This window comes from Peromyscus californicus, unplaced genomic scaffold (assembly GCF_007827085.1).
Source record: "Peromyscus californicus insignis strain IS unplaced genomic scaffold, ASM782708v3 Scaffold_4__1_contigs__length_199733344, whole genome shotgun sequence".
Lineage (NCBI taxonomy): Eukaryota > Metazoa > Chordata > Mammalia > Rodentia > Cricetidae > Peromyscus > Peromyscus californicus.
Window position 1 is genome coordinate 40,524,632 of NW_026294562.1, and position 12,964 is coordinate 40,537,595.

The following is a 12,964-nucleotide window of genomic DNA, read 5'->3' on the forward strand; positions in this document are numbered from 1 at the left end:
AACTTATGCTCTTTCTGTAAATGGCTGCACTTAAAGTCTACCACAGAGCAGTGAGGATATTGGATTCATCTCCTTGTCCTCACACACAGTCTGGTCAATCCAGAAAAAAAAAAATTCTCCAGTGCCTCTTTTTTTCAGAGATGAACAACAACAACAAAAGCCAGACCCTGCTCTTAAAAGAGAGCTGGGACCCACAACCTCTTAAAAATTAAGTTACTCTTTTCCAGATACCACGTGACCTGGGCAACGACTTCCTGAATCCCAGTCACTGTACAAAGCCATGTGAGAGTCCATCAATGGGACCAATGGCCACTGAAGAAAAAAATACCTCACAGAGCCTGAAATGCTCATGGAGTGAACAGAGCTCAGAAGCAGGCATCGTAACGAGGAGTCACATCTTAAGACAGCTTTTCTCTGGTGCAGGGCAAGCTTGACCTACCTTGGAGGGATGCTAGCCTTTAAATACTCTTCCATGTGGCTGACATCTGCAGGAAGGAACATCTTCTTTTCCATCAACCGGAAGGGAACACTGCAGGCATCCACAACAAGGAGGAGAACACCCGCACTCCGGAAGGTAAAGTCTGTTCCATTGACCTGAGAATGCAAAAATATCTCATGCTGTCATCTCATTTCAGAAAATCCCTAGGATGCTTGAATTTTCTCTAGCTCCTTCTAAGCCCAGGATTCAAAATACATTATGTTTGGTCTACTGTTTCCCTGAAATGTCTAAAATTCTACCCATATTCCTCCAGATTTTAGCTTCTTCAACTGTAGGTCATAATCTCCATGTAGAGTCCCACGATTGGAAGGTTTCTGGATGCACAAAAACCAAAAATCCATTAAAATATAAAACACAAAATGCATCTGGAGTATTTCTATCTGTGTTCAGTCATGTAGCATCCTGTGTTCTGAACACACAACATGTATACTTTATTTTACACTGTGTGTGCTCTCACTTACATAGTCCCAGCAAATGCTGTTTCAAACACCTTAGTTGAGTCAAGGACACTGCATCCCACCACCTGCAGTATGTAAAATGCACAAAGTTTTCTGCTCAGGTAGAAAAAATAAACAAAAGTCTTCAATTTTTCCTGCCATCATTCCTGTGTATAAGCATCAACTTGCTGTATCTTTGGATTGGACTGTGTTAGAATGTTTGATTTTAAAACTTTGTTTGAGGTGCTGACTTGTGTCTCATTAAAAAAATTTTTCAAATCATCAAATAAAATTTGGCCTGGGATTAGGACAGAATTCCCAACAATTTCTAAAATGTCCCTAAAGATCCTTTTGCCATTTTGTACTATGTATTTATGTGAGATGGCATTCTCAGCATTGATGACTATAACATCAAAATATGGATGAACTCCAAAAAAACACTGAAGATATTCTATATCTGAAAGTATCAGAAATGCAGCCAAAATTTCATTCTTTTTGTGAAAATGAACAAATCCACCCATCTCACTATTCAAATTCACTTTAATCTTTGACAATAGTTAGCAAGATTATGTGCAGATCAAAGAATTGTTTTGAAATACATTTCTTTTAGTGTTTGATTTGTGTTGTTATATGCCCAAGTTTTTACAAAAATTCCTCTGCAAAAAGAAGGCTATGAATGGGAAAAGGTTAGGATGTCCTGCTAGAGTCTGACCTGGGGAATCATTGCTGCCCTGAGGAATCATTGCTGGCCACATAACATACTCTAAGCAAGATGGGGCAGGCCCCATTCAGCCTCACAGGTGACTCTGAAATGTTCCAACCTCAGCCATAAACAGTTGTGATGTCACTGAGGTGAAGGGTCTGGAAGTCAGAGCTCAGATGCTGGTACCCAGGACACAACCCTTCAGCATCTAGGTCTGGAATACCAAAGCTGCCGAGTGCCTCCTTTCTCCTCCAAATACAGCTCTCCTCCTCTGACATCAAAATAGCAAAGTGGGACTTTTACGAACACTTAAGCTGTGAGGTATTGAAGCAAAATAGAACGAGGGGACAGAGGAAACATGGGAAGAGAAAGGAGCCCTCATCCTGGAACCTGGCTGAGTCAAGACACTGCAAGACAACTGATGAATCAAAACTGCCCACTAAGATAGAACATGTCTTCCTAAAGATACCATTAAGAAGTGAAGCCATGTAGGGTCAGAATGTGTGTGACTGTGAGCTGTACCATGTTAGCATCCTACCAACCCTAAACCCCAAAAACACATCTCACAAAACTCCCTTACAGGTTCATTTACAGAAAGAATAAGAATGCCATCTTGTATGTTTCCTTCCATTTTTATGTTTAATCTTTGAACACTGCTGTAGATGAAGTTTCTTGAGCAATATAAGTTAGAAAGCCTCAGAGCTGAAAAAAAAATTAAGCCCAGCTCTCCTCAGAAGCCTACACGTCTTGGAGTGTGTGCCTTCTTTTCAGTCTGTTCCTCTGCCCTCCACTGCGCGCACACCCTCGCTCTCCTGCCTGCCTGTGCTCAGCTTACATTTAAGGCATAGATTCTCCCCTGCCTCTGAGGTAGTTTAAATGAGAATGGCCTTGGATGCTTGCCCCCCATTTGGCAGAATTCTTTGGTGAGGATTAGGAGACAGGGTCTTGTTGAAGGAGGTGTGTCACTGGGGGTTGGGCTTGAGGTTTTAAAAGCCCATGCCATTACCAGTTAGCTTTCTCTCTCTCTCTCTCTCTCTCTCTCTCTCTCTCTCTCTCTCTCTCTCTCTCCTTCCCTCTCTCTGCCTTTTGGCTACTGTCTTACAATGTGAGCTCTCAGCTACCTCTCCAGTGCCATGCCTGCCTACCTGCTGCCATGTCATATGGTCATGGACTCACCCTCTGAAACTGTTAAGTCTCAATAAATTCTTCTATAAGTTGCTTTGGTCATGGTCTCTTCACAGCCACAAAAACTAACTCAAACACTCTACTTAATAAATTCATTAATTTTGGCTTCTTGTCCTGTAATTATTTTGTATGGCAGTCAAGGATCCAGATCTGCTGAGAGTCGGTCCCTAAGGCCTCCGGTGGCAATACTGACCTTCCTCTCCCTACTGTTGACAATGTCACGACACTTTCACAAAAACCTTCCCTACATCATGCTCTGTGATCTTGTCAAGAAAGAGAAATACCAAGCGGGACATGAAGGCACATGCCTGTAATCTCAACACTCAGGATGTTGAGGGAGAGGATCCTAAGTGCCAGGCCAGCCTGGGCTACTTATAAAAATCTTAGCTCAAGAGAGAGAGAGAGAGAGAGAGAGAGAGAGAGAGAGAGAGAGAGAGAGAGAGAGAGAGAGGGAGAATGAAATAAAATCTAAAATAACAAGAGGAAAGCCAGGGTTCTGGAATTATTAAATATTAATCTCTCAATGAAAAAATAGAAAATGAAACAAAAAAACTCCACACTAAGCAGCCATTGCTTCTGTCTGTTAAGAGTAAATCATGCCACACTGACAGTTCATAAGAGCTCGACAGGTTCTCTGCGCTACACCTGTCCTTCCTGAAAAAATATTTCTAACCCATGACTTAGCTCCTGAGAACTCAAAACTATTTGTTTAGCTATGTTTAAGTCTCTCTAACTCAGGAAATAGTTCTGCATATTCCTGACATAATCTTTTCTCTTTTAATTACATTTTATTTATGGGTGGGGGTGTGTGTACTATGGGACAAGTGTTGGAGGTCAGAGAACAATTTACAGGAGTCAATTTATTCCTTCTACTATGTGGGGTCCCAGGGACTGAACTCAGGTAGTTAGGCTTCGTGGCAATTGTATTAATCCACTGAGCCATCTTTTCTACCCACTGTAAATCTTACGTGCAAAAAAAAAAAGGACACAATCCACTACTCACTAATATCAGAATATTTAAATTTTATGTCACATAAGAAATTCCATAATGATTCTCAGAAACTCAAATTGTGCTTGCAAAAAGCACCACCCCCTGTAAAAACAACCACACAGAGGGGGAAAGCAGCTTTCAGAAGCGGCTACCATCATGCTGAGGCCTCGGAAGTGGGTCATAATGTGAAAGTTCTGGGGATAAATGTGCCAACTGTTTGTGAGAAACACTGGGAATCAGAGCTCAGTGGGGGTGACAGCAGCCCAAGATGAATATACATCATATAACCGGCATAAGAGCAGGTAAGATGGCAAATTTCATGCTACGTGTCTCTTATTGCCTTAAAAAAAACAGGGCAGGTGTAAACCTAATTTTGTCCCCACACACTTGGATTTGTGATGATCTTAACTCATCACGTTAGCAAAATGAATTCCTGCAGAGACCACAAGAGACTGTGAGAGGGATGCTGGACACCTACTAGCACAGATCTCCTTACAGAGAGCCCCAGACCACCTGACTTCAGACAGACTGCACTTGAGTCCTAGTTCCTAACTGGGCCATAAGCCCAAATTCTAGTGCTGACCCTGTGACTCGCATCTGCTCCACTGATGCCCTCAGAAGAGATGACACCCTGTCTCTTTGTTTTCTTCACTACTGTCCTTAAAAGAGATGGGTGGCCTTCAAAGAAAAGGCCAAAGGAATTTAGAAGCCATCATTTCCCATATCTTAAACAACCTGGGAATTTATTTTAATTCACAAAACAAGATTAAACATGGGTTTCTCCATATTTAATGAGCATGAGAATTAATCTAACTAAAGATGCCTTTCCTGTGTAATGGTGAATGAAGAATAATCTAAGCAAATTTTTAACATTGGCCTAAGACAGTGGTTCTCAATCTTCCTAATGCTGCGACCCTTTAATACAGTTCCTCATGTTGTGGTGACCCCCAACCATAAAATTATTTTGTTGCTTCTTCATAACTGTAATTTTGCTACTATTATGAATTATAATATAAATATCTGATATGTGACCCCAAAAGGGTCACTACCCACAGTTTGACAACCACTGGCCTAAGAGTAATCAATAAATAATCCGCTTGAAAAAATAACTTTAAAACACAACCGTTTCAGAGGCATTTACACCTCAGCTGCATTCCTGCCACCAGTAAATCAAATGGGATGACAAACCCATGATTGGTCCTAGAAATAATGTATATCACTGGGATTAAAGATCAAAGCAAGAAGCCACAGCAGTTCAGACATGCGGTGGTCTGCACTTGGCCAGGAAGTGATGCTGTGGGTCATTATCTGTGCTCCTAAAATTCATAGTCTGAGATTCTGATCCCCAAAGTGATGGTATTAGGAGGCAGAGTCTTTGAGGAATGAGGGGGAAACCCTTATGAATGAGGCTTAGGAGCCAAGCTGGAGAGACAGGCACAGAGAGGAGGTGCTATCTATGAGCCAGGAAACTGGCCTTCCCCACAGTACTTTACTACTGCCTCCATCTTGGACTTCCCAGCTGTAAAACTGTGAGCAGGAAGTTCTTTTGCTTCTCAGCTACTTAGTCTATGGCATTTTGTTACAGCAGCTCCTAAAGACTGAGGCAACACCAGACTGTACTCACAGAAATAACAGATGGCTCTCCACGCTGAGTTTCTGCTTTACCGGGTGACTGGAATCGTACAGGGAGGTAGCTCTTGTGAGGGTCACTGCTAAACACCATCTAGACAAGAACACATTGCATCTTTGAAGGCAACTGTATCCACATCCCATAGGTCCCTCAAAACACAACTATCCCAAGTGGCTATTTCTTTATCTGAACTTTTTACACCCACTTCATGACCTGTAATTCTATCTCATACATGTAATACAGGAAGTTTATGCTTCTTGGTTTCTGGAACAACCACAATTTCAAAGAATTGTAATCTTGTTAATGAAATCAACAAGGGCTGGGGGTCTAGCTCAGTGGTACATCACATGCTTAGCATGCATTCCCACATACAATCGAGTCAATAAAATTAACTCAGTAATATGTGCTAAATGTAAATCTTTGTAAACATTTCATGAAAAAACAGGCACACATCTTTTTCAAAATGATTTCTTTTTTATTTTTATGTATTTAAGTTAGTGTGTGTGTGTTTGTGTGAGTATGCATGTGTGTACAGGTGTCCATGGAGGCTTGGAGCAGGCATCAGATCCCCTGGAGCTGGAGTAAAAGATCAACGTGAACTGAGCCACCCTATATCAGTACTAGGAACCAAACTCCTGTCTTCTGCAAGAGCAGCAAGTGCTCTTAACAGCTGAGCCATCTCTCTGTCCCTGGGACACATCTTTTTAAAAGATCTTTTTCAGATTAATTATCCTGAACTGGGGTTCATCAATCTAGGACCAAGGAAAGTCTCTAACGTAAGAACGGCTATACTTTTACCAACTTCTAGTGTCCTGAACAGGGCCAGGTCTCAGCCCTCTCCACTGTCTGCAAAGTGCTAGGGTCCATAAACAGAGCCAGTCAATACATTCAGGCCCCCATTTCCCTCTGTCCTGTCGCCCCAGGGAGTCAGGGCAGCCCTCCACTTCCCACAGGCACCTACTTCCCGTTCTTCCCTGACTCTGCTTTCTCTGATGCTGTCCACTCCACCTTCTCCTTTCTCTTTCACTGCTCCACTTTACTCTCGGTCCCTAAAGTCCACCTCCCCTGACCAATGTGCCTCATTTCCAATCCCCAGGCATGAACAGCATACAGTCCTCATAAATCACCATCAACAATTTCACGCAAGAATCATCATCGTTATACCAAGCAACATTTGGAAGCTGAGTATTTCTTTTGAGTCTTAGTTTGGGGCAGAGCTGAGTGAATCTGATTATTTCTAATACACATGTGTTTGGCTCTATGACACAATACAAACACTTCTCAAACTTCCAAGGAACCACGATGCTCCCAAACACTTGAAACGCTTTGCAGCTGCACAACCAAACAGCAGTGCTGTTTCTTCCTTCCTTTTTAATTTGTGAGATGGATTTTCTCTACTGTAGACCAGGCTGGCCTCAAACTTGAAATCGTCTTGACTCAAGTACTCAAGATTTGAGGCATATATCACCACACCTGGCATCAATATTTTTAAATGAATTCTTCCAGATGTATATGGCATAGCAACTAAGAATGCTAAAGGTAGGAGAGGAAGCCTGGGACACCAGTGATGATCAAGTCATTTTGAAAAGTTATCAGGTTTATTTAGTAATGAAGGACATTCTGAACACTGAGCTAGAGCACTCAATGTCTCCTCCATATTCATTAAAAGTGAAAATATTGCATGGGACTTGGAATCTCAGTGGTAGAGTATTATTCTGGTTGAGTATATGTATTTAGAATGTTCTAGGCCCTACATTTTGGAAAAATATGGAAAAGAAAAAATTTACATGAGCCAGGCAAGAACCCCTATTTAAAAATATATACCCACATGCAAGTACTCTTCATGCACATGGAGTCTGGGGTTTGTGGTTGGCTTTCTGTTTTACTTGAATGGGAAAGCAGAGATCGTTAACGAATATGAGTGAGGTGGTGATAGTGAATTGCCATTAAAAAACTGCCAACTGGGTGTGGTGGCTTAGGCAGAAGGACCTACATTTCAAAGTCAGCTTGGGCTACAGAGACTCAGGCTCAAAAAACAAGACAAAGTAACAAGGTTAGGGGGTACAGAGTGGATGATGATGGAAGACAAGGGAAGGGGTACAGAGTGGATGATGGGGGGACAAGGGAAGGGGTACAGAGTGGATGATAGGGGACAAGGGAAGCGGTACAGAGTAGATGATGGGGGGGGGACAAGGGAAGGGGTGGAGAGTGGATGATGATGTCCCTTGTCCCCCATCATCATCCACTCTGTACCCCTTCCCTTGTCCCCCACATCATCATTTTATACTACTAATAAAACAAAGAATTATGGGGCATGGTGGCACGCATCTCTAATTCCAGGACTCAAAAGGTAGTCAGCATGATCAGAAGTTCAAGGTCATTCTAAGCTATATAGTAAATTCAAAGATATCCTTCAATTGATGAGACTATGTCTCAAAAAACATTGAACACGTACATACATAAATAAAACAACTTTATAACACTTTTAGACATATAAACCCAATAGTAATATTGGAACAGAATCCTAAACCTAGTAAACAATTTTAAAATTCTTAATCAACATTAATTAACCTATCAAGAAAAAAGACACATTTGCTATAAATGGGGACTATTTTGCTTCTTATGAACAACATATTCTAGACTAGACCAAAATTCATGTATCAGCATGAATTAATAAAGTTGCACGCTCTATGTTTCAAAGCCAAGTGATCTTACTGCCAAGACAAGAAAATTTCCCTCCAAAGGCCCCCTCCTCTTCCTTGCTTACCTGGTGGGTGCCGCAGCCTTGACAGAGTCCCGTGAGCATGGCTGGCATGCGCTTGACTGCCGAGGGCTTTTTGTAATACTGTGGGTACGCTTTGGCCATGCAGTTACTGATGTCTTTGGAGTCTGTTGCTGCCTGAATTTTGACTCTTTCGCATCCCTGAGATGAACAGTAACTGTGACCATCTCTGTGGCTATGGGCTCTGAGATACAGAAACAATAACCTGTAAAATAAAAACCAAGCCAACTGATGTTAGTTCCTCTCAGAAGCACAAAATTTCTTAACTTGATTCATGGCCAAGGGGATATTTCTCCAATAAAGAAACATTTCCTTAAAAGAAAAATAAATTGCAAAGCTAATAAAATGTCTCACTTCCTTCCTTATCCCCTAGTGTTGCCGGTCACTACCTTAGGGAGCATTGTGATATTTAGATTCAGTTGTCCTGAAAGACATCAAAGTTGATTGCTGGTTTAAATTAGTTCAAGGGGTCATCTGAGAGGAAGGAATTTAGCTGGCTTCGAAAACTCCTTGAAAACTATATTTATATTGAGTTTAGAAATGGAACATTAATGTCAACTATTCCTTTTGTTGTTGCTGCTCATAAACTGTTGTGAAAACAGGGATAATAAAACATAGTAGTGACTGTGGCTTGTATAACTAAGGTCAAGATAATCAAAGCCTTGCGACGCCTTCCAAGAGCACATGGGCCTGGGGTCCATCCTTCTCAACTGGGCCAACACCAGGCTGAAGGACAGTTTCATCAGTTCCAAATTATAGTCTCCCTACCAAGATGAAGGGGAAATCTGATGTCTAAGAAATGCTGCAGCATTATCTGAAAACTTAGTGTTTCCAAAACAATTGAAAGGTAAGCATACAATCAAAATAGATTGTACAAAATTCTCAAAGAATAAATAAAAACATTATAATAATTGTTTTTAAAAGGTAAGAGCCAAACATGGTGGTACATGCCTTTAACTCTAGCACTCGGGAGGCAGGACAGGTAGATGGATCTCTGTGAGTTCAAAGCCAGCCAGGTCTATACAGAGAGTTCCAGGCCAGCCAGAGTTTATAATGAGACCCTCTTACCCTCCAAAAAAGGTAAGAAAATTGGTGACTGTCCCAACATCTAATAATTTTAGTACAAATACTTAAAAAAAAAAACAGGGGCCTAAATTGGCAAGAGCCTTTTAGTATATAATTTAAATTGTCAAAATGAATAAAATTAAAAAGAAATAAATCTTCAAAAGCTGGATTTTTTTTTTAAATAACCAAACCAAAAAATAATGTCCCATCTTTGACACGCATAATCACTAATTTGTGGCCACTGGAATGTACTTACAAATATGGTCATTCCTTTTATTTTTGTGAATTTTCAACTTAGTTGAATTTTCAACAAAGAATGTGGAAATTCTGTTGTCAATAAAATCCAGTTGGACTATTTGTATTTAATTAGAGATTGAAATTTGGAGACTCTCAAGCTTACCACACTGGCTGCTGGGAGTACTAGAGGGCAAATGAGTTGCTTCGTAAACAGAGGTTAACCAGATAATTAACAAATGAGCCCCAACTTCCTTCCCCCAAGCAACTCTGCTCCCTTCTTCCCACTGAACTTTTTGTCTTTCCCAAACATGCCATGCCAATGTTAGTCCATGCCTCCATGCATCTGTGTGCTGTTTCTTCTACCGGAGACTCCTCACCCAGCTGTTTGTATCTCCCCCAACTGCTCAAGGACTAGTTAGCTGGAACCCTTGCAGGATGTCACTGTACTCTCGGCTAACCTGTTAGTTACCCCCTAAGGCACATTAACTACACCGCTGTCAGACTTACAACATTTAAGCTTTTCGTTCTCTAATAACTTGCTTCAGTGACCGAATTTCCTGCAGAGATGAAGCCTATCTCCACGGGTATCTGTATCCCTAGCCAGTAGACGGTCAGCTTAAGGACAGAGTTGGAAGGAGCATGCTACTTGCTGGAGAGAAGAGGAGATCAAGCCTACCATAACCCACAGGCTGAGAGACTGTAACAGGACAAAAGCAGACAAAGCCACCAGGACCCCAGGAGAGCAGGATAAGAATTAAAAAGTGGAAAGACGCAGCCTAGAGAAAGTCGGAAGCAAATATGCCATGGTTACACAGTGAGGTTTAAAAACTCATGGTCAGCTCGAGAAATAACCTTAAGTTAGAAGGGGAAAATGGGTTTTCAGTGAAATATAAACAGTATCTTATACAAATAACTATTACAGAATTGTTGCGGAAGAACAAATTACTTTTGTTTTCAATTGGGCCTACTGATGGCTCTTGACAATGATAATCTCTTCCCCTAAGTTGCCTTAATAAGTAAACAGCAAATATCTTGAGTCCTACTGCCAACTATAATTATGAGTCATCTGAGCTGTGCTCCTAACCCCTAATAGTGACATGCACAAGTGCCCACGCCAGCTGCTCTGCTAAAGAGCCGTTACATCCCATCCCTTCTTAGTTATGCTAAGAGAAGCAGCAATTTCATCCTTAAAGAAAAAAGGCATTAGTTTTCAGTCACTGCTTCGTGAATTACCCCGTGCCAGAGTCGAAATAGAATTTCCTCTCCGATGGCTTCCTCTGTAGCTCTTCCATCGACTGCGCAGGCTCATAGTCTTCAATTCTGGATAAAGAGCCATTCTGCCTCTGCAGAAAGCCGAAGGTAACCTGAAAGCTTGTGTTGGATGGGTAACAGAGGCCAACGCGGATCCAGTCATCCCTTAAAGGAAAGACAGGAAAACAAAACATTCACACTTAAGCTAATATCTTTCTGAATGCTGCAGCATATGGAACTTCAAAGCGTGATTTCTCTCTTTCTTTTGAGTCCTGAGCCTGACACACTCAATTAGTTCCCAAATATCTTGAATCAATACATATACAACAGAAATAAGATCTACCAAAAAAATATAAAAAACCAAAACTTGGTTTCAAGAGAAGTTGGAATTTATTCATGAATTAAAGTTAGATAACATTCTTCAAACAGATGTTCAAGTTGGGTATGGGCACACAACGTGAAACCACCAATCTCCTGACAATGGATTTACCAGCTAATAAAATCATTTGAGAGAATATCTGGCCACAAATATATCTATCTTTTTTTTTTTTTTTTTTGGTATTTTGAGACAGGGTTTCTCTGTGTAGCTTTGCACCTTTCCTGGAACTCACTCTGTAGCCCAGGCTGGCCTCAAACTCACAGAGAACCACCTGCCTCTGCCTCCCGAGGGTTGGGATTAAAGGCGTACGCCACCACCGCCCAGCTCTATCTTTTAAAACAGTAGTGTAAGTGATTTTTCAGTTGAGAGAAATGAAGGTACATGTCCTTTGTCCATACCACCAAACTACTATAATGGTCTTCCTGAACATTCTTAGATATAAAATTATTTCTCTAAAAAAATTAAAATATTTTCTTTTTGGTATTTTCTTTTGTGACATTTTTATTGTGACAAGATAAATACGCCCTAAAATTTACCATTTTAAACATTTTCAACAGTTCAGTTCATTAATTACATTCACAAGGCTCCACCGCCACTGTCCTCGCTATAACCTTTCTATATCATTCTAAAGAGCCTTATTAGATAGCGAGAATTTAACACTGTTCCAATGAGGTATAGTTAATAACAGCAGAGGGGGGTAGAAATCCTTAATGTTCATAATTATTTAAAGAGCTACAATCCATCCATAGTTCCGAAAAACCTGAGGCTGAAGGGCAAGGGGACCATAATGTTGATGTGCCTTGCTTTAGTTAGGATTAAGGATTACCTCAATTTTCTTTTCAGTTTGTCTGTATTTTCCTTATTATGTTTAATAAGTGTAGTATTTAAAGTTTTAAAGTGTTATTTTCAGAAATAGTGCTCTGACCTCTCTGTAATTACACTAAACTCAGAAAAATTATTCATCTCTTCCTCTTGCCTCTGCCCATCATGTAATTTTTATGAACTTTAAGCTAATTAGGCAAGGAAAAAATGACTATTTCAAGCTCATGTTGATTTTTGAAATTTCTAGGCTCACTCTTTTTTCCCTCTAAGAGTCTTACTTGTCCAGAATCGAATGAAAAGTTTACTTTGTCCTTTACAGAACCTGTCCATCATTTCACTGGAATATCTCACCTTGAACCCATGATCCAACTCCATATAACTTTCCAGAACACTGATTCTCTTTGGCATCCCTCCCCACCCTCCCTTCTATTCTTTTCTCATTGGCTTCTTTCCAACTCACTGGCAATCGGAGGCTGGACCTGAAGAACTCTTACCAGGAACACAATGTGAACTCAAGACTGAAGGTGAGACTGAGCAGGGGGCTGCTGCAAGGATCTGGACAAAGATGTTGGGGGCCTAAATTCAACCATAAACTATGGAGGCTGGACTGGAAATATGTGAATGGCATTAAGGAGCCAGAAATGAGAGTTTGCTGGCCATGGGATGGAAAGGGAAGAAGGATCAGCGTAGGAAATGAATTGGGCACTGGGGCTTGGCAGTATCAGAAGGACACAGGTAAAGAGCAATGTTAGAGAAGAAAATGATGGTTCATTTGTAGCACCCACCAATCTCACACCAAGGGCATCCATCATCATGACCACTCAGCCTTGGAAGTGAGCTACTTATACCCAAACTCCCCGTCCTCTGTTTATCTCAACTGCTTATTAAGCAAAGCCAACAATTCAAGGCTTCATGACTAATAGGATAAACAAGCTAATCAATTTTCAGGTACAGGTTTGAGCAACTGCATGGAATCCCAAGAG

General features: G+C 41.0%; 1 protein-coding gene across 5 annotated transcripts in view; it reads right to left on the bottom strand.

Moving 5' to 3' along the window:
* The window catches only part of Cemip2 (cell migration inducing hyaluronidase 2), an 83,244-nt gene that overhangs the window by 5,056 nt on the left and 65,224 nt on the right, over positions 1–12,964 (bottom strand). For 3 of the 5 annotated variants that reach the window (XM_052762973.1, XM_052762971.1, XM_052762972.1), the window contains 4 exons: positions 10,763–10,945; positions 8,213–8,432; positions 5,440–5,538; positions 440–594 (listed from right to left, as the gene is read on the bottom strand). In XM_052762973.1, the coding sequence (XP_052618933.1) occupies positions 440–594; positions 5,440–5,538; positions 8,213–8,432; positions 10,763–10,945 (657 nt within the window). The other 2 variants (XR_008223174.1, XM_052762974.1) reach the window with 2 other exon arrangements.